Here is a 27,181-nt window from a genome sequence, read left to right on the forward strand (position 1 = left end):
GTTCAGTGGTTTGTAGATCACTTTGGTTAGTAGCCTATGGTGGAGAAAGCCAAGCAACTAGAGTGTTCTGAAAGGTTAACAATTGCAACCCCATATTTCTCTAATTGAAGTTTCCTTTAAGGCAGAGCTGGCACTAAATAATGCACACAATGTATATTTTCTAGATCACAGAGAAACCTGACATGTTTTTCTTTGGCAGTGAATTATTCACAACTGTTCTTGATATGCTGGGTGTCTTAATAAATGGAACCCTCGCCTCTGATCTTTCCAACGTGTCTCAAGGAAGTTCAGAAGAAAACAAAAGGGCTTACATGAACTTAGTGAAAAAATTAAAGGTATGTCTGTATATAATACATCCTACTGTGACTTCAGAAGGGAAATAAAGTATGTGTAAATGCAAAACATGGGCTTTCTGCTTCATGTAGCAATATTTCACAATATCAGACATGAGATAAGTCAAACATTTGGAAACTAAGGCTTTTCTTTGTGTATAAAGGATGGTGCCCTGCAGGCTAATATTTTATGTAGCTTACTTATGAGTGTAGGTTTAGACAGCCCGTAGGAAATCTGTGCTTAAACTGTAACCTCTGATATTTTCTATTTACCAGTGACAATTGAGAAGTTGTCATCCTTTACTTTAAACAAACACTCGTATGGGCACAGAATTACCATTCATGATGATCCCATTTTGTACAGTATTTATATACATTATCTATAATATGCATTGCCTAGTAAAGAAAAGGATTATTGAAAGGCCCTTTAATAGACGAACTCCAGGCTAAACAAATATTATTTTAATTCAATAGGAATGTGTATTCTTACTAAAATCTTGGTGTTGCGTCTAGCTTTATGCAGTAATCCAGTGTGAAACTTTGATAGGCAAAAGCATGTGTGATAAAGACCAGTCAATGCTGCTCTCCTCTCTTGTACACAGTGACTGGTCTTGAATCCCTGCTTTTGTAGATTTCTTTTGTAGCGAGTGGATCTGGTGGGTCCCTCCCACAGCTCTGCTTTATGCATAGCCTATGTGCAGCACAGTTAAGATCTCACAACTTGTACAAGATAATATCCCAGCTTTCAAAGGTACCAAGTAGTGTTATATCTGCATTTGAGAATTATATTGCATAACATTTAAAGTACAGCCTTAATATTACTAGTAGTTCTGATATTTGATTGTCAAAATAATGTTTTCAGTGTTCTGCAATCACATTGTGGTCATTTGTCCTTTTCCTAACTTTTTCTCCCAGAAAGAACTTGGTGATAAGCATTCAGAGAGTATTGATAAAGTTCGCCAGCTTCTGCCCTTGCCAAAACAGACTTGTGATGTTATTACCTGTGAGCCAATGGGATCTCTGATTGACACAAAAGGCAACAAAATTGCAGGGTTTGACTCTATTGATAAGAAACAGGTAAAATGAAAATACTGACTCTTTGTGTGTAATTACAAGAACATTATTGATGTAATTTTCTGTGTTAAACCGGGCAGTTATTTACATATGTACAACATACTGTACAGGATATTGGCCTGTGGCATGTTAAGTCCTTCAAAAGACCAGTGCTTTTTTTCTTCTAAAGAAAAATGTGCCACTCACATGTTGTTAATCCTCTAGACACTGTCCACCCCCCCCTACCATCTCCTCCGGATACTGTGCCAGGTCTTTTCCCCAGAGAGCACTCCATACAGGGATATGTGAAGAAAGGAGAGTAAGGAAACCTTTTATGAGGGCTTTAGAGTTGTAATTCTCCTTTACCTTTTCCGTGGCTTAGCCGGCATGTATCACTTCACCGTGAGCAGATTGCTCTTAATAACTGTGTCTGCGGGAAATTGCCACGCACATTCAAACAACCGGCCTTCCTCAAAGGTTGTCACAGGTCACGCAGCTCCTGCTGCACAAGATGACACTTCCCAAGCACTTAGGCTGCTCAGCCACCGTCCAGTATTGAAACACGCATGCACAGGCTGTATTCACATGCAATGGGAAATCAGCAATGGCGGTCTGTTTGTTTTTCCAATGTTCAGGTGCAAGTATTGAATTGACATCTTGTCAAAGGAGCAAATATAGTTAAATAATAATCAATGTTTGTAAAATTAAACTGCAAGCTGTCAGGACATTTCAGGATTCATGGAGAATGTGTACACAATGCTTACCACTGTCATTACAACATGTCTGACGGAAAGACCTGAGTTGTCTTGGAGGCTTGCAGTTTTAATCTACTCAAAAAGTATCACACACTCCACAATCTCCTGAGTTTTAAAGCTGAACTCTAACTAAAATTCAGATCTGTTTTACCTGCAAGATGATTTGGTTCACAATGCTGCTGTGCAAAGATTTCCAAAAGGCATGTAGCCTTTTTTGGTACATAAATGGTTTAGATGATGATCTTATATTGTTTGGACTGTTATCTTTAACTTTATATTCAAGCTAAATGTCTTTATAGCATGCTTTATGTTTGTGTATTTTCACAGGGCCTTCAAGTTTCAACCAAACAAAAGGTGTCTCCTTGGGACTTATTTGAAGGTCACAAGAACCCTGCGCCTCTTTCATGGGCCTGGTTTGGCACTGTTCGTGTGGACAGAAAAGCAATCAAATATGAAGAACAACATCACCTTCTTCTTAACCACACACATCCAAGGCCCAAACCTCTTAGTTATTACCTGGAACCCTTGCCACTTCCCACAGAAGAGGAAGAAGAAGATGAACCCAACACTTCAGTGTACACAGACCCAGAGGGAAAGACAACGGATTTATCGGATCCAGGAAAATCAGTAACTGATGAAGAAAAAAAGTCCAAAAGCAGAAAACGCAAAACCAAGACCAACCCACGAACAGACGTATGTTACTGTTTTATTCCTTGTGTGCATCTAATTGCTTGCAGAACACTTGCAAATTCTAGAGTGCTGACCACAGTTATTTGAGGTATTTTTGTCACTGTTTATTCAATCAAATATTGTTCTTATGTCCTTTGAGGATAAGTTCATTAGGATGACAACCAGTCTAGAAAAATCTGTTTTCTCTTTGATTTTATTTAGTTACGTTCTGTGCCAGGTGTAAGGCTGTAATACCCAACACACTAACGTCAGTACATTTTAGAGGTGATTATAGAAAACATCCACTTTGACGGCAAGCTTGCTCATAAAAAAATGTCTCTTTTCTACCTTTGTTTCAGTATAAAAATAATAGGTTTGAACTAGGAGTATATATATATATATATACTAAAAACTAACACTATGTTACTATAGCATAGCAAAATGTTACTATAGTGTAGCAAAATGTTACTGTAAAAATATGTGTAATAAATTAGATTGGAACAATAGATGTGCCACTAGGCCATAACCACTAAATCTCAGATTTAATTTTTTTTACCATTAATTAAATTATATTACTTTTTTTCAAACACTATATAATCTCATCCAAATTACGCAGGAACTGCTTTGTTTTCAGCCATATAGAAAGCCTGCTGTTTTGACAGAGAGTAAAGAATTACTGAGCTTTTATAGAGTTAAGCAGCACCAAGCAGAGACTACATTTATTCTACACACTTTATATCAAAAACTATGAATGAAAAAAGTTTTTAAAACATTAGAATACAGTGATGATTGCATTATTCTAATCTATAACCTGGTGTTATATGTATAACAAGGCACTCTTTGGCAAAAATGTTTTTAATATTCCTTCTTATCCCAAATGTCTTGCCTGGTAGAAAACATTGGAATACTGTACACCTTGGATTAAAAGTGAGATGTACAAAAATGTATATTTCTGATATGGACAGATGTTGTGTTAGATGACTAAATCACCCTTGAGCTTCCCAGACCTCTCACAAGATTTGGTAAACAAACCACTTTAATTTGCAGGTCTACTAGCTTTACTACCAAGTAATCTCATTACATTATTTTATAAGGATTGCAAAATAAGGTTTTTAATTCCAGTACTGTAAAGGTTTCAGAATTGGATCTTAAAAGGGAAAACCTTGACATAAAAAGTCTGTAGGTGATTCAAGTTAGGAGTATCCACCCATAAAAACAAAAACGAAGACTAGAGGAAGCTAGCTTGACTAGGGGAAGATATGTGATTTAGCATTTGAATAGGACCAGTATAAGCTAAATTCCCACTGGTTGTTAGTGTAGTGCTGCAAAATTAGTGTGTTTCTTAAGCTTTATTGTCTGTAAATAAGGCTAGTAAAAAGTAAATTAAAGCAGTCTGTTTTAGACAACTTTATGCAGATGCTCTATAAACAGTGAAACTTACATTAACTCATAGATTGTGTTCTGTGTGGCAGAGTATGTATTAGTTGATGTTTCAGCTACAAGTAAATTGTGTGTTCATTTTAAGTTTTCTGCTTACAGTGCTAAAGTTGCAGAACATTAAAATAAAAAACAGTTGTGAAATAGCCGGGTACATTTTTTTGCAATGTTCATATATGTGCATTTGGTGAGAATCAGTCAAATGCCAAATATACTGTAAGATCTAAAACTGACACATGTATTAAATTACATCTTCTTCCACTGCTTTTCCGTACCATATAACCACACAGACATCTCTTATTCCTGAGGCTAGAGGTGAAAGTGGAGATCATAATGGAATGAAAAAGCCCGCAAATGTTTTCCCCAGACTAATAATTAAATCAACCTTTTTAAATAGGAAACAGATAGAGATTTCATTTAACAAGAAATCCTCCAGACATCATAAACTGCAGGTAACTTAAAGGATAACATGTATTAGGAAGCAGTTAGTCACTAAATTACACACAGATCTGCTTTTTGTCTTTGTCACCTTTTACATACTGTTTACATACTGTTTCAGTCTAACAATAAACTAGGCCCACACAATGACAATTCAGCCCTGCTAGACCCAAACTAAAATGATGATCAACCAAAATTTGGATTTTCATTTGGGCTCCATGGGGACAAGCAGAAAAACGTTTTAGAAAACATTTTAGCGCAGGCAGCATATTGTGACACCAGTGTTACATGAAATGTTTCCCTACCCATAAAAAAGGAGGCAACCTCCAGCCGCCATGTTCAACTGTGAGTTCTCCTGCTGCCACTGCTTTTAGATAGAGAAATAAACTGGGTATTAGTCAAGAGTCAATACTGCAGTTTTCTTCTTCCAGTCTGGACACTTGAAGTTGTATTGGGACTTGGTGGATGAAAGTGAGATCTGTGTGACAGGGACCTTTAGTTTACTGTGGACAGACAGGCTTCAGACTTTGATTTCTCAATTGACCACAGATTTCTTATAGACCGATGGCATTGCTGGGAAATACAATTGTTCAAGTGGTCTTCAAATATAGGGTGATACTTGCCATGACGAATCTGCATTTGTTTACATTATGAGAATTAATACACATTGCCAATTTATTTGTTTTATGTTTGAGAATATTACCTTTATCTGTAGGTAGTGTTAAAATGGGGATATGCTTATTTGCTAGAAAACACCTACATTTCCATGAGGCCTACTTACTTTTTCACTTGACAATAAAAAAAAATTCAGGTTAAACAAAATATAATTAAAAAGATAATATGTTTGTATTTTGTACTTGCACTGTGAGACTTTTTAAGTTGTATTTATACAAAAGAGTCTTTACTCTTTTATTTTATTTATATAAAGAGTCTAGGGTGCTAGAAGCACAGCAAGTGCAAAGTTCTATCATCCTCATAAATTGTCTAATGACTTCCTGCACCCTGTAGAATACACATAGCTCTTGTCTTGAGTCACATGTGTACCTGAGTTTAAAATTCTGCAACCCTATTTAGTCTTATGATTTTCTCAGTACTTCATGTGGGCTCTGCAGGTACCAGTGGTTTGGGGACATTTTTTATAGCTATGCTTAACGCTAATTATAAATATTGCTTTTTAGGAATATCCTCAGAGTACTGTATATCGAGTGCCACCTAATTATTCTCCTTTATCATCTCAAATGATAAACCACAACCCCACCACTACCTGGAGTTACAATATTGTGGGGCAACAGCAGCCAAATTTCTATATGCAGAATCAAGTTCTCACAACAGGTATGACATTTATTTATAATACTGAGGGCGTGATTTAACAAAGCTGTCTCTGGAGAAGATAGACTACCATGAGAAAACCCAGATGATCAGGTAAACCCAAAATAAATTTAGTCCAGAATTGAAAACATTTGCCAACTAAAAGCAAATTATTTTTAATCCAGTTTTGCTGGATCACGGAGGTTCTCTCATGACAATCCATCTTCTCCAGTCTTGGAAAGCTTTAGTAAATCAGCTCCAAGTATGTTTGCCAATAATTGTTTTTACTTATGAGAAAAATTGAAATCCCTGTTATTTGAGAATTCACCTATAGTTATACAGTATAGTCTGTACTGTTGTATTTGTAATAGAAAAACATTGTCCTTCATGGACATTATTGAAGTACCAGATCTTAAAATCAGGCAGTGCTGCAGGTAAATCCTGGAAGGTATAGCTTACATTTTAGTCCTTAGTCATCTTTTATGTCAAGACACTGCCACCATACAATTAAATCATTATAATGCTAATTATGTATTATTTGCTTGTGTTTGGTTTAAAGGCTCTTTTTTCAATGTTATTAGAGACACATCCTTATGCACCTTCATTTTCCTCTGAGTTTTAAATAAAAGTAATGTTGCATATCATCCAGGATGAGACATGTGAGCCACATGTTCTTTCAATCATGTAATCAATAATTTTTCAAGGAATAAAATGTTATGAATTTACCATTTTTACCAAGAATGCACTGCTTTTCCATCTGCCTTACTGAGACCCAAGCTTATCTTAAACACAAAGTAACAGATCTCATTTTAATTGGCTATTATATTACATTTTAGGCCACCGCAACCACCTATAGGTTGCAGTTATACACATTTTTGTCCATGAAATTGCAAAGATAAAGGATGTCTGTGCATTACTTTGGATTCATGTGGAATGCTACCTCAGCAAACACACAAACGACATTGTAGCCCGACATTATAGTACCATGAAAAACACATGACATGGTTGTGATGTGCTGCAATAACAAAAAGTTGTTGTGCAACATGAAGTGTGAATGGACACAAAAGGCCTATTTACAGCATCCACAGAACACACTGCAATCAACTTGCGTTGTAGTTTTCTGGGCTTTGTGGTGTGCTGTGCTGAAATAAATGTTGAGGAGCTTTGACAGCCCATCCAAAATGAATAAGCTACTTTATAAAATGTATGTTAAATGCATGAAACAGCATGTTCATTACCTCAATTCTCAGCTGTAAATGGGCCCTACTACTCTTGGTTTTTATTTTAGTGCTACCATTTTATTAATATTTATTATTTTAGATCTGTAGATACCTCTTTCAGTGTGTTGACTACATTGCTTATATCCTTCTTCAGGTGGTAGCAGATTGGACCCAATGGGTACTTTTGTTCCTTCAAACACAAAACAAGCTTTGTCCAACATGTTACAGAAACGCTCAGGCACAGTGATGCAGTCCCCATCTTTACATGCAATAACCTCCCAACAGCAGCTACTACAACTGAAATTACTGCAGCAACAACAACAACAGCAAAGGGTCCTCAGACAACACATCCAGGCAAGGACACTTCAACAGGTACGAAGTCCCAGTACCCAGTACGGTGTGTCATAATATTAGTCATTGCTGTATTCATCATGTGGTGACGCATGGCTGCAAGGCTGACCTCCACCATAGAGAGGTCAGACCACATGTCAATGATCTAGGCTTGACCTTTATTTTTTACCTCATTTGTGTGTTTTCTGCTTTCTTTGTGAGTGACGAATTACAGACACAGCAGAGAATGCCATGTTTACACACATGTCATTGCTAAGAGCTTAAACTAATGAGATGTATGAAGTTATAAACGGCTGCCTCCTAATCTCTTTCATATGTTAGAATAGAGTTCCACCCATCTGCATTGGGTTAATATGCAGCTAAAATACCTCTTGTGCTTTTCTTTTACTTTCCATTTCAGCTAATTGCATTGACCTGTTTTTTAATAAATGTCTCCTATGCATCGTAAGCTCTGGAGAAGTTATGACATGTCTGAGCGTGCAATATGTCTGTCAGCTTCAACGATGATAAAATCGAAATTAGTCCTGGACACTCTCTTCAGTGAAAAGTGAAGCTCAATGGGAGTGCGGGTACAAAGCACAGTGGAAAGAATAATAAACGAATGTCTAAGCGTAGACAGGCCTCTCACATTGAGGTTGGATTTACTAAAGGAGTTTAGACTGTTCACTTAGTAAAAATATTTATTACATTCTGAGATCATTTTCAATTAGCATAGTAAGTTTGGTTTAAAAAACCACATTGGAAAGAATGCTGAACCATCTCCAAAAATGGGAAAATAAGTAAATTAATGACAGATAAATGCAAAATAACAGCCCATTGTTACTATACATTGCTTACATTTGATCTCACTTTTATTTGGAAACTTCATATCCACTTTTAGTATTTATTATTTTAATTCTTTATATGATTCTCTATAAACAAATTTGTCTGATTCTGGTGTTATGTAAACTAAACATAATGAAGATCCTTCAGACTTTTCTCCATGTACATCTTCTTCCCGTCTGGTCTAAAATAAAATAAACTTGTGGTCTGCCCATGCAAATGGGTAACAGGGGAAAAAGAGGGAATACAAGCAGCACTACACAATTTAATTTAACAACTAAATGTACATCTTGAATATTTTTATGGATGATGTTTTACCTGTCAAAAGATTTGTTCTTTAGACCATTCACTCCTGAAAACCAAATGCTAGGTCTCATCCTTTCTCCCATGCCAGTAGTTGGACAGTGAAGGAGAAGCAGCAGAGTTTTGAGCTTATCTTTCTGGTAATTTACCCTCCTGTCAGTGAGCCTGGTTTATCAAGGCTCTCTAGGACTAGAGAAGATAGACTATCATGGGAGGACTTGGGTGATCCAGAGGACTGGAATAGATCTGGTCCAGGATTGAAAATATTTTCCAACGAATGGCATATGATTTTTAAGAAATCCGACCCAGAAATGCCAGATCCCCCAGGTTCACCTGAAAGCTGGAGAGCTTTAGTAAAGCTACGTACACACTTCCAATTATTATCGTTGGAAAACCAGGAACTTCTACTAAAATAGAAGGTTCTTTTACGGTGGCCAAGCCTCTATCTTTAACCCATTTTAGCGTAAGGTCCACTGTATAAATATAAATCCAGTTAGGATTTAAAATACAATGCAGAACAAAGGCAGTAAACTATATGACATTATATATTTAAAGTCATGAGACCAAAAACTGCATTCCATGAAGCTTCTGATGATAACCTCATCACATCGGCTTAAATCAAGTGGAAAAATAAATATAGTTAATATATTCTTATATATGTTGAGCTGGAAAGGTAAGAATTCTTGAGGAACAGAGCCTGGAACTTAGGTTGGAATGTAAAGAATATATATGTTTGTGCATTGTACACTTGTCTGTGTCACTCAGAGTTTTCATATTACAGTTTATTGGGTTTTGTTTAGTTAGATTTTTTGAGTAGTACCTCACATTTAAATTGCTTTAGAACCAATGACATAAAAATAATGGATTTGAGTTTTTACATGCTTTCATTTATGTCCCTGGAGACTAATTCTAACTTTTCAATTGCTTTCAAGCACATACTAATTACAGATACTGTTCACACCCTTAGCTGCGGGTTCTAGACAAGAGGAGATCCCTACACAAACATATAGAATGCGATGTGAACTGACCCCTCTGCATTTTACTGCTTTATAAACAATAATAATCACAACGTTTGTATTGCTCGGGAACCTACATCTCTCTTGTGGTATTTTCAAGGACATTTATTCCAGATGTCATGACAAGCAATAGAAACTATGAAAACATTTCATCATGTCAATGAAACAGACTTCTGTTATCTAGAAGAAGTTCTGGAATAATTCAATAGCCCTTTTCCCAACTAGTTATTTTAAAATATTATCATAACTTGGGTCATGGCCTTAAACAGGAAATATTGATTCCACTGGCGATTTTCAGCATGGAACTTTTATTTGTACAATGACAATGTGTCAGATGGTATGAATGGAGAGACTGCTTCTATTATTTAAATAAATCTCAGTAGGTGTTTTAGTGAAAATAACACTGTCGAGCATGCACTTTCGTCTTTAGGAAAAGATCACATGAGGAATTCACAGCAAGATTATACAGCCAAGCATGTGTTACCAGGGGAAAGAAAGGATACTAGCCACCAACGTAGCTGACAAATAAACATAGCAGTCATTTGTCCACTTATTGAAGCAGCAGGTCCAGCGTATTATCTCAGTTGTGGTCTGCATTCCCAAACCATGTGTCCTCAGGACAATTCAACCACACTCAACATGTCACCTCCTGTTTTAGGATGAGAAACCTCCAAAAGGTTTTCTCACCCATGAAGCTGAGTGTGTTCACACAGTGGTATGTCATCGGTGTGGAATACAATACAATACAACTGACCATTCACAGCTAAATTCACCGAGTTTAACAAGCACTCTATCTGTATTCGTTTGGCAGGACAAAAATGTTTAGCAATAAGTTTAAATTATTTTTGCAACAATATTCATGTTATGTAAGCACAGAATGGAGATGTGGATGAAAGCCTAAAGTTCCAGGGTAACATTTCGGGTCATTTGTGACCCTCTGCAGTACTCCTTTGAACTTTTACTACTTTTTTATCTACTTTTTGGCCTGTTATCCTGATGTAACATGTTTGTTGATTAGCGCTGGCCCTTTTTTTAGTTTTTAAATCTATCCTGTCTTACAGTCCAGAATAAATTTTGTCTCTGCCTTCAAGTTGTGGGGCCTTCTATCTGTGGACACTAATTTTGGCTGTACAGTGGCGAGGTCCACTCCGAATCCAGAAAGTGAGTCTACTACCAATGACATGAATGCAAGTCTATTTGGGACTAGCCTGCACAGGCACACCTGTAATATTAGATTAGCACCCCTAACTTAAAAAATGTCACTATCAAGAAACATGGGCTTCAAATTTAGGTAAGTATACCTTGCTTTATAATGTAAAAGAAAAAAAATCTGGATGACTGAGAAAAGAGATGCTTTAAAAACATAATGAAGCATAAGGTATCACCATATATTGCAAGGAAAAGGAAAGCCTTGTTGCATGACCTGTCAAAAAATATAGTAATCCTCTCCCACAATCATGGAGTATTCTATGCAGCTTTATACATGTACCTAAGCTAGGTTGTGTTTTGTTGTGGGCTGACACCACATTTTTGTGGAATGAGTGGTGTCATTCCTTTAATAAATGTATTGGATGCCCTTTCCTTTAGATATAACAAGCGCATGAGTTTGCCATTGTCTAGCTGCTAAAACTGGAAGTGACAATTGCTCCATACATCAACTTTTTTTTAATAGATGTGCCAATATCTTGATTTTATTGGTAACACACATACACTGTACATACCAAACCTGACTTGACATACACAGACATAGTGGTGTAAGCTGCATTGTACCTGGTCTAGTGTGCTGGGTATATTGTGTGCTGCTATGTGCCATGTCTAGCATTCTGGAGATGTTATGTCTAATGTGTTAGATATAGGGCCTACTACAATGCACCATGAGTAGTGTGCTGACTATGGTTTGTGCTGTTATGTGGCATGTCTAGTGTTCTAAGTATAGTGTGTGCTGTCATGTGTTATGTATCTTGTGCTGGGTATGTTTTGTGCTGCTATGATCCATTCCAGTGTTTCAACAATTTGGTGTGTTACTATGTGCTATGTCTAGTGTGCTGGATATAGTGTGTGCTGCTACAGTATGTGCCATGACGATTGTGCTTGGTATATTGTGTTCTGTGTGTGCTTCAATGTGCCATGACTTTTATTCTGGGTATTGGGCATGGTGCTTTGCAAACTTCATTGCTGTTCTTTGTTTTAACACTTCTTGTATTTCAGCCTTTTCCACATGGCTATACAATGTATGGCACCCAAGTACCAGTGCAGCAACATCAAAGTGGCAATATATTACTTTCACCTAGTTATAATCAACGGACCAATACCACGTCTCTTCCAAGCTCTGACCTAGTAGAACGGCTGCGACAGATGCAGCAACAGACCGGTGGATACTTGCAGCAGCAGGGAGCTGCCTATATACAATCCATGACAAGTAATCAACGGTAAGAGTTAAACCAAGATGCAATATTGACAAACTGCTGGTCGAAACAATATTTTTCTTTTTATTTACAGAAGGGTATTGCCTTTTCTAAGGCTTGTAGTTCTGTATGAAGGAAATGTAAGGGATATGATTTTTGGCTGCTTTTCGGAAAAACTATTTGCCTTGCTGTTATACTGACCCTCTACCTTAAGTACTTTTTTAAATCGCTGACCCAAGTATAGTGTGTAAATCAGAAAAGTCAAAAACTCTTTTCTGCACACATTTTCCAGGTTAGCAACAACATTTTGAAACACGTGTGACAGCCCAGCAACTAGCCTTTTCAAAAGGAAAGGCCAGCAATTCACGAAGGTATACCATGGTACATTTCCCTGTCTTCATCATTAGGAAAAGAAGGATGGACTGCAGGCCTCACCCTCCATATTTCTCCTGTGACCAATGGCTCCTTTGGTTTTTAGCACCCAAATCATAAAGTTGAATTTCAGGTAAAAAGCTAAATACACAGTGGAAATATATAATTAGATGGGAGTTTCCTCCAAGGGTTTGTTTTCCCATCTATCTAGTCTGAATAAATACACACCCCTGACTGATAGGAGGGCCAGCCTAGTGACCTTACTTTCTACTGCCTAAGTTAGGCAACACAGTTAGGTCAGCTTTGTTCCCCAACAATCTGTCTGAATAATCGAAGAGGCACAGCAGGCTGGTGAGGTCCTCACATGTACATTACATGGCACTTGACTGTCTTGACCAATCTGAATTTTGGTATATAAATTAAAAATGTAAATATACTAGTGATAGGACAACATAAGATAAGTATTTGACTTACAAACATATTCACAAGTGAAAGTTTTTTATTTGTATGTGCAGATAACTCGACTATGCATTTAAGTGTCCTTTTACCATCTTAGCCTATATATATCTTAACTAACTTTTTTTATGCTGTATACATTTTTTCAGAACACCCCAAGTTAATAAAATAATGGAAACTGAGGTGCAAAAATAATGTGCATTGTTTCTCTGTCTTAATCAACTAATCTGCTTGGTTACCCCATGTGTATGGCAATGTATTTTAATTTATTTGTAGGAGAATATGCTGTAAAATAAAACTTAGTATCAGGACAGCAGATGGGAACTTTCATAGTATACATACCTGACTGCTTGAGTTGAAGCAAAATCAAAAGTCATTTGGGTTTATGTAATTTGGTAATACTAAGAGAGGTGATTACGTGCATGACACAGCCAAGCAGATTTTACCCAGACTGGAAGGCTTTTTTTTTTGGTATCGGGGATTTATCTTGATACACTGCAAGTTTCCTTACTACAGGTGCGGTTTAACTGTTTCCTGAAGAACCTAGCTATTATTAGGATTATACAGTCCACATCCCACTAGGAATTTGTAAGACATGTTTTATTTATTAAGGTATTATGTTCTAGAAGGAAGAAACATGTAGACATTTCCCTTGATCTCTGCTCAGAAAGTGAGAGTGGCAGCTGTTCTGAAAATGGCTAACACTACTCTCCCAAGGCATGTTACATGCTTAGGCACAGGAAGTGTGCTGGAAGATTCAACATTTATATTCATCGCATTTTTTTCTCATCCAGGTTTACTCATCCAGCTTTGCAGAATGCTTTGATTGGAGGAGGTCTGGAACAAGGAACCACCCAAGTAACTCACACAAACGCTAACTCAGTGCAACTTAACCAAGAACAAATGAGACAAAGACAGCAGCAAATGCGGCAACAGAGGATCGTACAGGTAGGAAGAGCAGACTGTTAACACATTAGGAGTTCCCAATGTGACTCACCACTGCCAGCAAGAATTGCAGCTTCATTAAAACCAACTGTGTAAAGAATTAGTGTTTAATGTAAATCTTTGTTCAGTTTTTGTACATTTTTTTTTAAATCTACACACAGCTTGTCCATAGGGGGTAATATATTCCTAAATCTACACATAATACACAACATTAACCAGATGACAAAATCAGTTATACAACCAGATGAATGATTGGTGTAAAGCTGAATAAAAATTCATACCTCGCAACCTCCTGAGAAAGATTAAAGCCTTTTAGCATAGAACATTCCTATACTATATAGCTATACTCTCTTCACTTTTGAGGCCATGTTAGCTTTGTTAGAGGAGATCAGGTTATGTGTAGGACAGAGAGCCGTTGATAACTCTCATAGATATGCCTTAGGCTACGTACACAATTCCAATGGTTCTCGCCCGATAATCAGCTCAGGGCCGATATTGGACTAGAATCTGAAGTGTGTAAATCGCGCGTAGTTCATTGTTCGAACGACCAATTCTGGCGGATCCACGGCCGATGACTGATGAACGATCCTAATGCAAGTGAAGAAGGAGAGTTGCTCCATCGCTCTCCCCCTCCCCTCTGGATAGAGCAGAACGCTGCTGTATGTACAGCACTCATTCATGCATCGTGGAGTGCTTAGTCGTTGGAAAGGATCATGAAAGATCCTTTCCAATGACAATAAATGCAAGTGTGTATGTGGCTTTACTCATTTTATTTACACAAAGATAATACTGGCAGTGCAGGCCATCTAGAGAAATAAAGGTGTAGAAAGACTTACTATTATTTTATTTAATAATAAATATACATGATAAGTTGATGCTGAATGCTACATACTGATGACATAACAGCTCTTTTTAACATTGTGGATATAATAATTGAATGCTGCCAATATGTATTATATGTGCATGAAAAAAGATGTTGGTGTCTAAAGATGAGTTGATGCATATATTTCAGCTACAGCAACAGCAGAGTCAGCAAACCATCGGTCTTCAAGCCATGCAAGCACAACAACCTTTGGTGAGTACGGTGTATTTTTTAATGTTTACATGGAATTGGAATATGAAATAATGCTTCAGTCATATTTTTTAGCAATCGTTTAATTATTGTACAAATTATGTGTGAATGGTCCTGAAGTTCTTTTCAGTATGTTGGTAATCTAAGGGCTTTCACTTTTGAATTAGAGTGGAGACTATGGATGGATTACCCTATAGGGCAATGTTTTCCACATGCACAAGGACAGGTGTACAGGCTGCTAATATGCATAATGACGATAAGGTGAGTATCAAAGAAGATTTTAAGCTGCAGCCTCTATCACTAATTACTGCCTATTTGATCATATTCCAATTTAACTTCCATGTTTTTAAAAGTAAACCCACAGACTTAATATAGATCACGTCTGTGGTGGTATTGACCCTAAAACCTCAACATTCCAACAACAAGGACACATTCCAATCTGCTGGGGCTCCACCACCATATTTTTCTTAAAAACAACTTCCCTTGTCCAGATCATCTAATACAAGGCCAGCAATTTCAGTTCTTCTAAAAATACAGTTTCTACACTACCAAATGTTTGAGAGCTACTAAACACAGGGAGAAGACTATTCTTCTAATAATTGTTTTTTGCTTCCTATTACCTCAGGAAAATGTGTTATATGTTTTTCATAATAACTGTAGCTGGGCTTTCTTCAGCTTAGCCCCCCTTTTTTTTTTACAACCTAAGTACTTCTGTTTCTTTTTTATTCCTTTCTTCTCAAAATATAGTTTATTAAAAAAAATGTGTGACCTTTTTATACACTAAGCTGAAGTATAACTGGCACACATTTAATAACCTTTCCTATAGTACTTCATTTATTTGGACTAAGAGTTTGTTCTGTGTTATTTTTTCAACTTAGTTTGGATGTCTGCAAATTATTAAACAACCATAAATCTTTTTTTGGTGTCATAGCGTACAAAACTTAATTACCATATTTCACTTCCTCCTGCTTTCTCTACATTTTAGCGTTTTACGACAGAGTTCCCAGTAATTCATCATTCCAATCAGGCCACACAAAACCAGCAGTGGAGCTGTCATTTATATGCTTACATTTTTCATTTTTGTTTCCATTCTGTCTGAAAATTTAAGTCATACAGACTTCTCAATGATTTCACTTCTATTGCATTGCATAGTATACATTTGTAGTTATGTCACATAAGTAGTTCTCATGGGCCCCTTAAAGAGCGCTCCAGCCATTATATATGGAAGATAAAACTAAGAAAATAAAGTTTCTCCTTATGTAAGAAAGAAACAAATGTATTTTATGAAACATTCCTTGCAGGTACAGTGATTTAGAGTTTGAAAAGGGCTAGACTGCATGCCAATGGTATGTTTGTGCAAGTAGAATGAATCTTCCCCAGTGTGTAATTAGATGTGCATGTGATATCTAATGACTTGATGTGAAATTTAGAGCAAAGCAAAGGTTGGTGAAATTTGTTGATTTGTAGATTTGCTTTCCACTCTGTGCTCCTCTTCTCTGACATCCTTTCACATTATGGGAAAAACATAGCAAAGTGCTTGACCTGGGTCAATGAACTAAGTGGTTAGATGTTTTCATGGCTAAAGCAAAACTGTTATAATGCCAAATTCCTTGTAGTTATCGCTTTGTATTAGATATGTTGTCACACTGAAAACTAATAAGTATTACTGTGTACAGCAGATGAAAACTAGAAAGAAACAAAAAACAAATTCGTAAAGCAGATGTTTAAGCAAATATATCAGATTTAAAATTATTGAGTCTATGTTATCATTAATACATACTTTTTTTTTTGAATGCAAGCAGTGAAAGTATGTGAATTTGACCTAGTATCAGACTCTTACAGTCCCTGTTCATCAGGTCTGGAGTATGAAGGGAAGAAGCAGTACAAGGAGGCAATCAGTTTTTGTGTTGACATATCACATGCCTATGGAATGAGAAAATAGAATGATAGAGCAATGAGCTCATCACTATGCAGGTTCTGCTTTCACTGCCTATTCCCAGACTGGTGTAGGTCCTGTACGGCTTGGGGGCCCTGAGGGCTTTGAAATCTGAAAAGGCTGCACATGGCCCAGAAACACCAGTATTTTGTATCTGACAATGATAACGCTAGTCAATAAACATTTTCTTGCCAAACAAATAAAGTCACTTTAGGTTATGTTTGTAATATGGTAATCGGTATTGGCTTTGCTAGATTGACTCTAGTTCTTGAAACAATTATCTCAATAGTACACTCATAGAAAACTAATAAAACATGAAAATTAGGCAAAATTAAACTAGATATGCCTACGTATACAAAGTTACATTTTTAAAATACTTATTGTCAATATTTTCTATATTTAGTTTATTTACAGAACTAATCACAAAGAAGTCATTGAAAAACTCAGTTTATATGATTTCATTTTATGCTGATGATCAGGACACTCACGTTAAGGGCTCCAGCAGTAGTCTGCCATCACGTGTCTATCCCATCTGCCCTGATACCTTTCTTCCATCACCTTTAAATCTTGATGGAACCTCTCCCCTTGTTCATCACTGAAATCACCAGGGTTTTCTGGAAATTTTTGCAAAGTTTAAGAGCAAGTTTTGTACCAGTTATTCATAACTTTGTGCTTTATGGTTACCCAAGAAGTTCTTGACAACCATGACATAGGTGTGCCAGGCAGAAGCTTCAGTATCAGTTATGTAACTTGTGAAATTTGAATCATTTATCAGTTTACAAATCTGGGGTCCATCAAAGATTCCTGCTTTTAAATATTCAGTACTCAATCCTGGGAAGAATCTACAAACGTTTTTGAAGCAATTACCAACCTTCTTCAGAGCTCTAACAAATTGCTTCATTAATCCCAACTTTATGTGTAGTAGAGGGAGAATGATTTTTTTTTGTCAACCAATGGCTTGTTAATGATGTTCATGGCACCTTTTTTCATGTTTTCCCTTGGAGGCCATGTCACTTTTTTTCCTGTGATCCTGCTTTGCTCTACTGTCCCACAAGCAGATGAAACATGGGTATCCACTTTGCTGTCCAAGTAGGAAGTTCCCCATTTTTAAATCAACACATATGGACCATTGGTGTTCATGATAGCAAAGCTTTTGTAAGACCATTTGGATATTTGGATTTAACCGTTTTTTTTTTTAACTTCTGGTGTCAGACAGTTCTTTTCTTTTAGTCTGGATGCTAAAAGTTCAGTTGCTTGTTTTGACAGACTTGGTTCACGTATTAAATTATTGAGCTCTTCTTGGGAGAACTGCTGGTTTGATGTAACACTTCCTTCATATTCACTTCCACTTCTAACTCCTGGAATACACTCCAAACCCTGTATATCCTCCATATTGGATACAGGAATATCAGGAAATGTACTGAACACTGATATGGGAACATCAGCACCATGCGGCATCGGATCGTCTTACTGATTCATAAATCAGGGTACTCCCACTTGTTTTTCTTGCAAAGATTGAAACCTTTTACATTCACAGGACAAAAATAACAATCGGCATGATGATTTTTGGGCTCTCACCATACCATAGGTACACCAAATTTTAAACTTTTCACTTTCTAATGCAAACATCAGTTGCTCTGTTTATTTTAATAGATCAGTAATGGCATTAACTTTCCGCTTGTGGCAGTAGAAATGGTTTTCCTAGTTACAAGTACTAATATACAATTTACTGGCAGAAACAGACAAATATTTTTACTTGTGCCAGGGACTGGTTATAGTTTTTCAATTGATCTTTTTTTAAGCAACACAAAGAATTATATATGTTTTTAATGGAAACTGTCTTTACAGCCACCAATGATTGTTGAATTTCAAAGGTGGAAGCAATATTTTATAATAAATGTCAGATTCCCTGAATAAAATAGCCTTCCATTCTCATGATGTGTTGTTTATAAGCTAGCCAGTCAGTTCTTGCAGTCCTAAATCTTCATTTAATTTTTTTTGTAGAGTTTGCTTTGGAGCATACACTTAGGTATTTATATAAACGAGAGCAGTTTAAAGTAAATAGGTTTGTCTGGCTCCCATGTGATTGGAAAGAATCTTAGAAATTTCTGATAAACAGAATGGTCATCTGAATTTAATAAAACTGCAACTCACGTGTATTGAGTATTTTTTAAAGACACTTCTGCACCGGAATTTCATTCCTTTTATTCCAGCTTCTATTTCTGTGTTTAGCCACATTAAAAATAGACAGGGGCTGATACCTGGACAGACAGGTATCTAATCTGTTACATTTAATGTTATCCATGCTGGGGTGTGGTAGAAGGTGTATTTCCAGAAAATGTTCATTGGTCTTTAAGAGCAATTGGAGTGAACCTGCTCTCCGTACATCTGTTTTAAAAATCCAGCATAACATATCATAATTCCATATACCATAACATAGCCATCTCTTGCTTAATAAATGCCTGTAAAGAAGAAATATCTACCTTGAGAGTTTTAATGCATTGGTACATGGTTCCCTCAAAATTAGCTCATCTTCATTCCTCCCATTCTAACATCTGACAATTTACAGATGTTATGCAAATCTGGTGGATTTACCCAATAATAGCCAGATTTTGGGCCAGAGATTTTTGGCTACTGGAACACTTATGTCAGACCTGTACTCCAAAGGTTTCTCCTCTGGCCGTATTCTATTCCCAACCCCAATAACCAAAAAATTTTAATATAAACTACACACCTATATACTGTTTGCTTCTAAACAAATTAATACTGAAATTTTGTAAACTTTAGTGTTGAGACAAGATGACTACACAAACTGACCAATATTTTGCTGGATCAACAGGATAACTTTAGCCAGGTTTGGGACCCATGGTTCCACTACCTTAACCCATCCCTCCTTCTTGAGAGCATATCTTCAATGTAATTTAGTATAGGGTTTTGATGGTGCTTAGAGTCATGTTGGTTATTTTTACTTCCTCTCTCACTTTTTTCCATTTCTGCCTCACATTTTCTTACCTTACCCCTACGTTTTCTTTAAAGTGCTCTTAATTGTTCTATGTTTAATATATTGTATGTTTGTAATTCTAAAACCTTAATAAAAACTATTTCAAATATTTTTTTTCGGCAGCAAAAACATCCGATACTTGTATGAACACACTGCAACTGCTACCCTGTTTCCCCGATGATAAGACACTGTCTTATTTTTTTTTGAAGGCCAAAATATGCTCTAGGGCTTATTTTCAGGGGGATGCCTTATTTACCCATGAAGAAGACTACAGCCATTCATGTCCACTATTTATATAAACGAGAGCAGTTTAAAGTAAATAGGTTTGTCTGGCTCCCATGTGATTGGAAAGAATCTTAGAAATTTCTGATAAACAGAATGGTCCAGTCTGATCACACTGCTGAAGATGGATGAGTGAAAAATGAGTGACGATTGTTTTTTTATGTAACCAACACAAAGATGTTTTTTATTAAAAGAATTGTGACTAACAATATAACCTTAACAATATTCCAAACAGTACTGAGCACTTCCGATAAAAGTCAATGACTAAATAAAAGTGGGGTTGCTAAAATACAATATACACGAAAGGTCACTTTACATCTGATACCTGATATACATAGTTTATTACATGTGCCATTTGTAAATCATGTCTTACAGTTCTCTAGACAAGGATTACAACAAACTCAACAACAACAGCAAACGGCAGCCTTGGTCAGACAGCTGCAAAAACAACTTTCAAGTAAGCATATAAATATAATTTATTAAACTTTGTGTAAAAACCAGGGTCTCTCTGAGCATTTTCTTTACTTACACAATCTGTCTGATGTAACAGCCATCTCAATATTCCTGTTAATTTTTTTCTTCCTTACTTTGCCATTTTGTTCCTCAATCCCTATAATATCCCTGGTTTTGGTTTGTATTGCATAGTTATCATTTCCAGTGAAAATTTCCTTCTTTATAATATATGAAGATTTATATAAATAAACATTTAAAAATATGTGGTAATTTGTATTGCAAACAGTAAGTTTTGAATCTGTTATTGCTGTCCTTTTAGCCTAAGCCCTTCTGAGGCAATAAGATTAGTAGGTTATGTTCACTACTTCTAAAATGAGGACATGCTTTGTGAAGTGGCCTGCCAATCCTACACCATTCAGAATTAAAATGGATTAAATAAATTTACAGGTAATTTAGAAAACCTTCCTATGGTTAGCGATATTATCTTTTAAAATCTAAAATGTAAATTTAAATGTGATCAACATTATTTGCAGGTGAAGCTTTTCACATTTATATAGTACATTTGTTTATCATCACCTTATCAGTAAATATGAATTATTGTAAAGCAAAACCATAGTTTTGCTTTTTTACTATTTCAGTTTTACATATTTGTGTTAGAAGAGATAATTAATTTAACTTCAAAGACCTAGGACATGAGGTTTGTCTCAAAATTCCCTTGTGTGTTTTGGCATAAATATGCAGACGGTTATTGGAAAGTCTCCACTGGATAAAGATTTTGTGCTTATCCAGCATCAGGGTATAACAAAATGAACTACAGTATGTACTGTATAACAGCTGAAAAATATGAATTAGGAATGTGTTTTTGTGTTTTACTGTAAATTTCTAAAAATGTTCTTGATAATTGTAGATAGAAGATAGGGTCGCTATGTGATGCAGGGGACTAGTTTAAAAATCCACACACCAAGTCAAGAGTTACTTCAAGTTGATATATGTTTGGCATGCAGGCATGTAGAACACATACAAGGGTACCTTTTTAAATAGGCTGTCATTATCAGCATAAAAACACCCTGCTGACCATCTTGTCTCACACATACTGGCAAAATTTCAGAATTGCTGGTCGCTAAGTGAGTTTTTATAAATGCTAAATATGATTTTGAGTGTTGTGTGAAATTCATCTGATATTTTCCCACAGTTTCATCTGCAGGTTCTTCGCAATACAAAAGCAGACTTTGATGTCAAAAATCAACACCAAGCTAAAATTTCCATCATGCATTAGCTGTTTTGTATAAATAAATATATATATTTATATATATATATATATATATATACACACATACACATATATGGCACATGATGTGACAGCAGCTTACCTGCTAACTACTGTCACTTGCAGGCAGCCAGAGGAAATCTCTTACAATTCTTTTGCTAAGCTCTGCATTAGATAATAAAGTTTCTTTGAACCCAAAGAGGAAGTAAGTTTTAGAAGAAAATAATCTTTTTCCCACTGAGCAACAAGTTTGACATCACTGGTGTATTTTACAGACTTAATGGATCAGACAATGAAAAATATCCTGTAACACTTAAAAATATTAAATATCATTGTAAAGTCTACATTGCTATGCAAGGATTACTGTATAGGCAGTAGGCCTAAAAAAAATAAAGGGGAGTACAGGAAAAATCCACGAGGTGGATATTTAGAGTTAACCCCGTTTATAAACAGTACAGTACAATCCAATATGAAAACGTAAAAGTCTTAGAAGAAGTTACTGTATTTGTGTTTCACACTGTGAGCAGTCATCAGTATATATAACAAGTCTGTGCTAGTTTGCTAGAATGCATCACATTGATTGCTCGATCTGTTCTTAATATTACCTAAAGGAACAGACCTCTTCTTCTGCTGTAGTACAATATGTCCATGAACAATAAAATAAAAATTAATTACCACCCATGGAACAATAATAACATTTGTGGTATTTCTATTCTTAGAAGTTTTTATTCCTTAGTGCTAATACAATGTTGAGTAAAATAAATACCAATATTTGTTGTTTTGCTGGCTTCAGTTCAGCAGTGTGAATTCTGATTGGTTGTTATAGGTTATTACCTTTACCTTTACTAATCAGCACTAAAAGTATACCTACCATTATTTCCATTACTGAGAGCTCCTGAAAATACTTGCTGCCCTGCTGTCATATTGATGGTTTGGCTTTAGTACTCTGAGTTATTGACCTTAAACAATGTAGAGTTTAGTACTGAGTTTATTAGCGCACACTTGTTCCAGAACAGTGACTTGCACTGAAGCTGAAGACAAGCGACCAAATAATTGCAAATACTACATTCCACTTAAGTTTTGCAACATCAAATAAAATACAGTAGCAACCAATCAGATTTTAGATTCTTGTAATTTCCATCTGTTAAAATAGTTTTTGATCAGTTACTTTCAGTTTCTGAGGTTTGCACTTAGATGTTGCACATCAAATACTTTAAAAAAACAACTATAATGGTCTTAGGTCAGTATTTTATATTGCTTACAAACATATAATGTGTTTATAATTTTGCTGCACATGCTTATACATTCTTTCTTTTATCACACAGGTAACCAGGCACAGCAAGCTGGTAATTTATATGGCGACCCTTCAAATTTCTGAAGTCTGAACATGATCCTAAAGTGTTTTTTTTTCCATGGCACTGTACATATTTGACAACCACTTATGAGCAAGTTATACTTTTTCTAGGTAGTGTGAATACTTTTGGATAGTGTTGCTTTTCCCTTCAAAGAAAATGTTTTTGGAAAACAATTTTTTGCTGGCTGGAAAACATTAAAAAGCAAGGTCTGTGTTTTATTATTTTTAATACCTAAACATTGTCGGTGTGCAGATGGACATTCACATGCACTGGACCAAACTTCTGAAATGAATAATTCTTTGTTATTTAACTTAAAATAATCTTGCATAAATGTGTCTAGCTTTATTGCTGGTGTTTGCCTACCTAAATTAAACTTTGTTTCTGTTTTATTTAATAGTAAATGCTTATAGGCATCTTGTGTTGATTTTGGTTAGAATTTGACTAGACTTGACTTGTTGTGATTCACTAATATAAAACAGTAGTGTGTTTTCCTGTAATGTAACTCCAATTGCTATGTACAAACTACTGTTCATGCTGCAGAGTGAGAGCTTTGTTCAGTAGTTGGATAGATTACATACCATAAACACTACTACTGAATATTGTACACATTGACTCTACAGCCAGAGTTTTTGAAGACTCATTCACTGCAGGACAAGGTGGACCCCTAGCACAAAATGCTGAAGTTGGCCCATAAGTTGAAGACAGACTCTCTGTCAACGTGACATCTTGATCATGCAGTCACACATTGTTAGTTGAAGTACTATACAGTCTCTTTGCAGAAGGACACCAGCAGTCTATGTAACAGTGGTAGCTGTTATGTTTAGAATGGAACTTAAGCCATTTAATTAAAAGTATAACAGCACTTTTACAGTAAAGTACAGTTATACTTAATACCCCTTTCACCCAACTGTCCTCATACCCCACTTTAAATACTAGAGATGCACTACTAGTAGATAAAAAATGGAAAACATTAAAAGCCTAATAAGTCTTTAAGTAAGGGCACAGTAGCACCCAATTACTATGTCTACCTAGAGCCACATTCCAGATAGTGAGTGCCATTTACATTTCTTGAGTATAGTTGGTGACATTGGATGAATGTAACTGACTGTGAAAGCACAGTTATCCTTAGGATATAGTGTAGACTCCTAACATTGCTTGTTTCCACATTAAGGAGACCTCTCCTAAGTTCTGGAGACACGACAGAAAGCAAGAACAAAAGGAAAGGGGAAAGCAAACAACACAGCTTTCAATGGAACAAATGTCTAAACTGTTGCTTTTACCAACATTATTCAGAATATTTCATTCAGGAAAGGGCAAACAACAATGTTAAAAATAACACTGTAAACTATAAAAAATAAATAAATAAAAAACAAAAAAACAAAGCATCAACTGTGAAACAATCTTCTGTATGTCATAGAAAATGTTGGGACCCAGGAATAAATTACAGTGGAAAAACTGCAGTTGGGGACAGTCGGCAATCCTTAGGGGTTATTCAGGTCTTGAGACATATTGAAGTATACAAGTTAGAGCAGGAGTCTAACAATCTGAAAGATCATTATTTGCCGTGTCCATAGTGTTCACTTGTGGATCTGTGTTAGATTTAACAAATCAACAACAAATTTGGAAGGCTTATTTGTATCTCTTAATTTACTTGCACAAAAATCATAATCTGATCAATTCAACATTTTACATTTATTCATTTTTTGTCATTTTTCCACTACTTTCAGTTGATGTTTTATGGTTAAAATGAAACAAATTTGTAAGGAAACATGTTTATTTTAATGAGGTTGCTATGTGTATAGAATAAGTGAATAATGTTTTTTACATTTAGCAAATAAAAATTGATGTGAACATTGGTTTAAACAGTTTCAAAATAGATTATCATTACCATTGTAATTTAAATCAAACAGCAAGCACAAATGTGGTAAGCTAAAGACAATCTCCAATTCTTGAGAAAAATCTAACTAAAAATGATGCATAACGGATAAAGGATAGGTAAGTATAATGTTGATAACTACTGATATTATTTCTGTCTGACACTATATAATTTATTACATTAGAAGTCCATAACCTCAAATGGTGAGACATATTTTAGTATCTTAATGAATGCAATTCACAACAAACATGAACATGTACATTAAACTCTTGCAGTAATATAGAGGATTACTGTTTATTTCTAGACAAATCCATTTATTTAGTTAATACAGAGTGGGAGAGAGTTAGACACTGTGTTAAATTTTTTTTGCTATCTGTATTGTGGGGATTGACCCTTCTATTCATACTGATGACCAATGTTGCTAAGAAGGAAAATAAGATGGAATAATGAGAGTTGTAAGTAAATAGGTAAAGAGCAATCACCCAATAGCACAAGGACCAGTCTAAGATGGAAAATCCTTTGGTCTGGAAGTTTCTGTTGTATTTTTTGTTGGTACAAAAAGTGAATGGAAACTGCCCAATGGTACATAGATGCCAAGAACAAAAATAACCTGACAGGTTTTATTCATTTCCTACCTTATCCAAAACAAGGATGTGTCATCTTTGTATCCTCGAGAGGTCCCATCTCTTCCACCAGGTCTTTGGCAGTTGTACATGAAGACCGCAATCCTTTTCAGTCATTAGATGGCCACTGATAACAAACAGGTAACATTGTCTCTGGCAGCTGCACTGCATAGTGTAGAGCCTAAACAAAGAGCCACCAGGAGCCAGAGATTTTGACATACATGTCTCCAATTAGTTCCACATCCTGTTTTTCCTTTTTAAGTCTCCTTCATAATAATGATAATGATAACGTTTACCTCCAACAATTTTAACATCTTGAAAAGTGTGAGAAAAACTTTTCTGTCAGGTTTTTTTATTTTTGTCTGTTGACCCCATTGGCTTGGACTTCCCCCTCTCTTTTACCATCAAAGTACCTATACTAGAAATATGGAGATGTTTTTGTTATTTGGAAATTCTTCACTGTTTAATCCAAAATAAAAGATAATAATTGTCTGAGCATAATTATTGTTCTTACAGCATCTATATTACATAAAAAAATTGAATTTAAATGATAATAAATAATTTCTGTTTTAGTCTGTTAAACTGTAACAAAATTTAAAGATTGCTTCCTTGTAATCATGGTGACATGGGGGATATTTGTATATACGTTCTGTGAAAAAATAACAAACTCAAAGATTTCCCCTGGTAAACAAAACTATTAAAATGCTTTTATAAATAGGACAGCAATCAAGAACAAAAGTTCACCAAAAATTGCCATACCTAGCTACTGAACACCCCAAAATATGACCTTTTTGTATAGGAATTGGCTTTGGTGACCATAACAGAATCAAATGAGTTAATTAAAAAGTTTACATTCAGTAAATCTCAAATAAGAAATAGATGTTCTTCACTGAAGGAAATGACACTTTGAACTGCACCTATTCAATAATCATGGTGACGACTTATACGACATCCATTATTGTGAATGGGAATCTTAACAGGTTATATATATTTCACAGTACAGCTGTAAGGCCCTGGTCAGTACCAGTCCTCACCAGACATCAGTACCCCAATCTAACATGGCAATCTTCACCTATAGCAGCCCCCGATCAGCCTCGGGAGACGGGTTGTGTCTCCCAGCACTCGGTTGCCCCCAGGACTTACTGCGCAAAGGATGGTGTCTGGGGATAGGCTGGCAGCAAGCCAGGAGCCCACAGGTAGCAGTACCAAGATTCCAACAGAGACAACTCCAGAATACAGAGCAGAGATCATACACAGAATATCCGTCCACCAAAGTACACAAGGGCAAAACACAAGCAGAGTCTAGGTCACAGGCAAAGGTCCAGGCTGCAAAAACTCGCTAAGTCAGAAACAGGCAGCGTCAGCAACAGTAAATCAGTCGAAACACACTTCAGTACAGATAGCCCAGCTATACGCTACAACAATCACTGGTGC

General features: G+C 36.0%; 1 protein-coding gene across 1 annotated transcript in view; it reads left to right on the top strand.

The window, feature by feature from the left end:
• MED12L (mediator complex subunit 12L) overlaps positions 1-25,104 on the top strand; it is a 203,543-nt gene extending 178,439 nt beyond the window's left edge. The window contains exons 37-46 of the mRNA XM_072410136.1: positions 200-335; positions 1,248-1,409; positions 2,468-2,833; positions 5,863-6,016; positions 7,367-7,584; positions 11,913-12,133; positions 13,732-13,885; positions 14,895-14,957; positions 20,549-20,630; positions 23,219-25,104. Coding sequence (XP_072266237.1) covers positions 200-335; positions 1,248-1,409; positions 2,468-2,833; positions 5,863-6,016; positions 7,367-7,584; positions 11,913-12,133; positions 13,732-13,885; positions 14,895-14,957; positions 20,549-20,630; positions 23,219-23,271 — 1,609 coding nt within the window. The 3' untranslated portion in view covers positions 23,272-25,104. The remainder of the gene's footprint in view (positions 1-199; positions 336-1,247; positions 1,410-2,467; positions 2,834-5,862; positions 6,017-7,366; positions 7,585-11,912; positions 12,134-13,731; positions 13,886-14,894; positions 14,958-20,548; positions 20,631-23,218) is intronic.
• The last annotated feature ends 2,077 nt before the right edge of the window (positions 25,105-27,181 follow it).

Source organism: Pyxicephalus adspersus, chromosome 4 (genome assembly GCF_032062135.1).
Source record: "Pyxicephalus adspersus chromosome 4, UCB_Pads_2.0, whole genome shotgun sequence".
In the NCBI taxonomy this organism is placed as follows: Eukaryota; Metazoa; Chordata; class Amphibia; order Anura; family Pyxicephalidae; genus Pyxicephalus; species Pyxicephalus adspersus.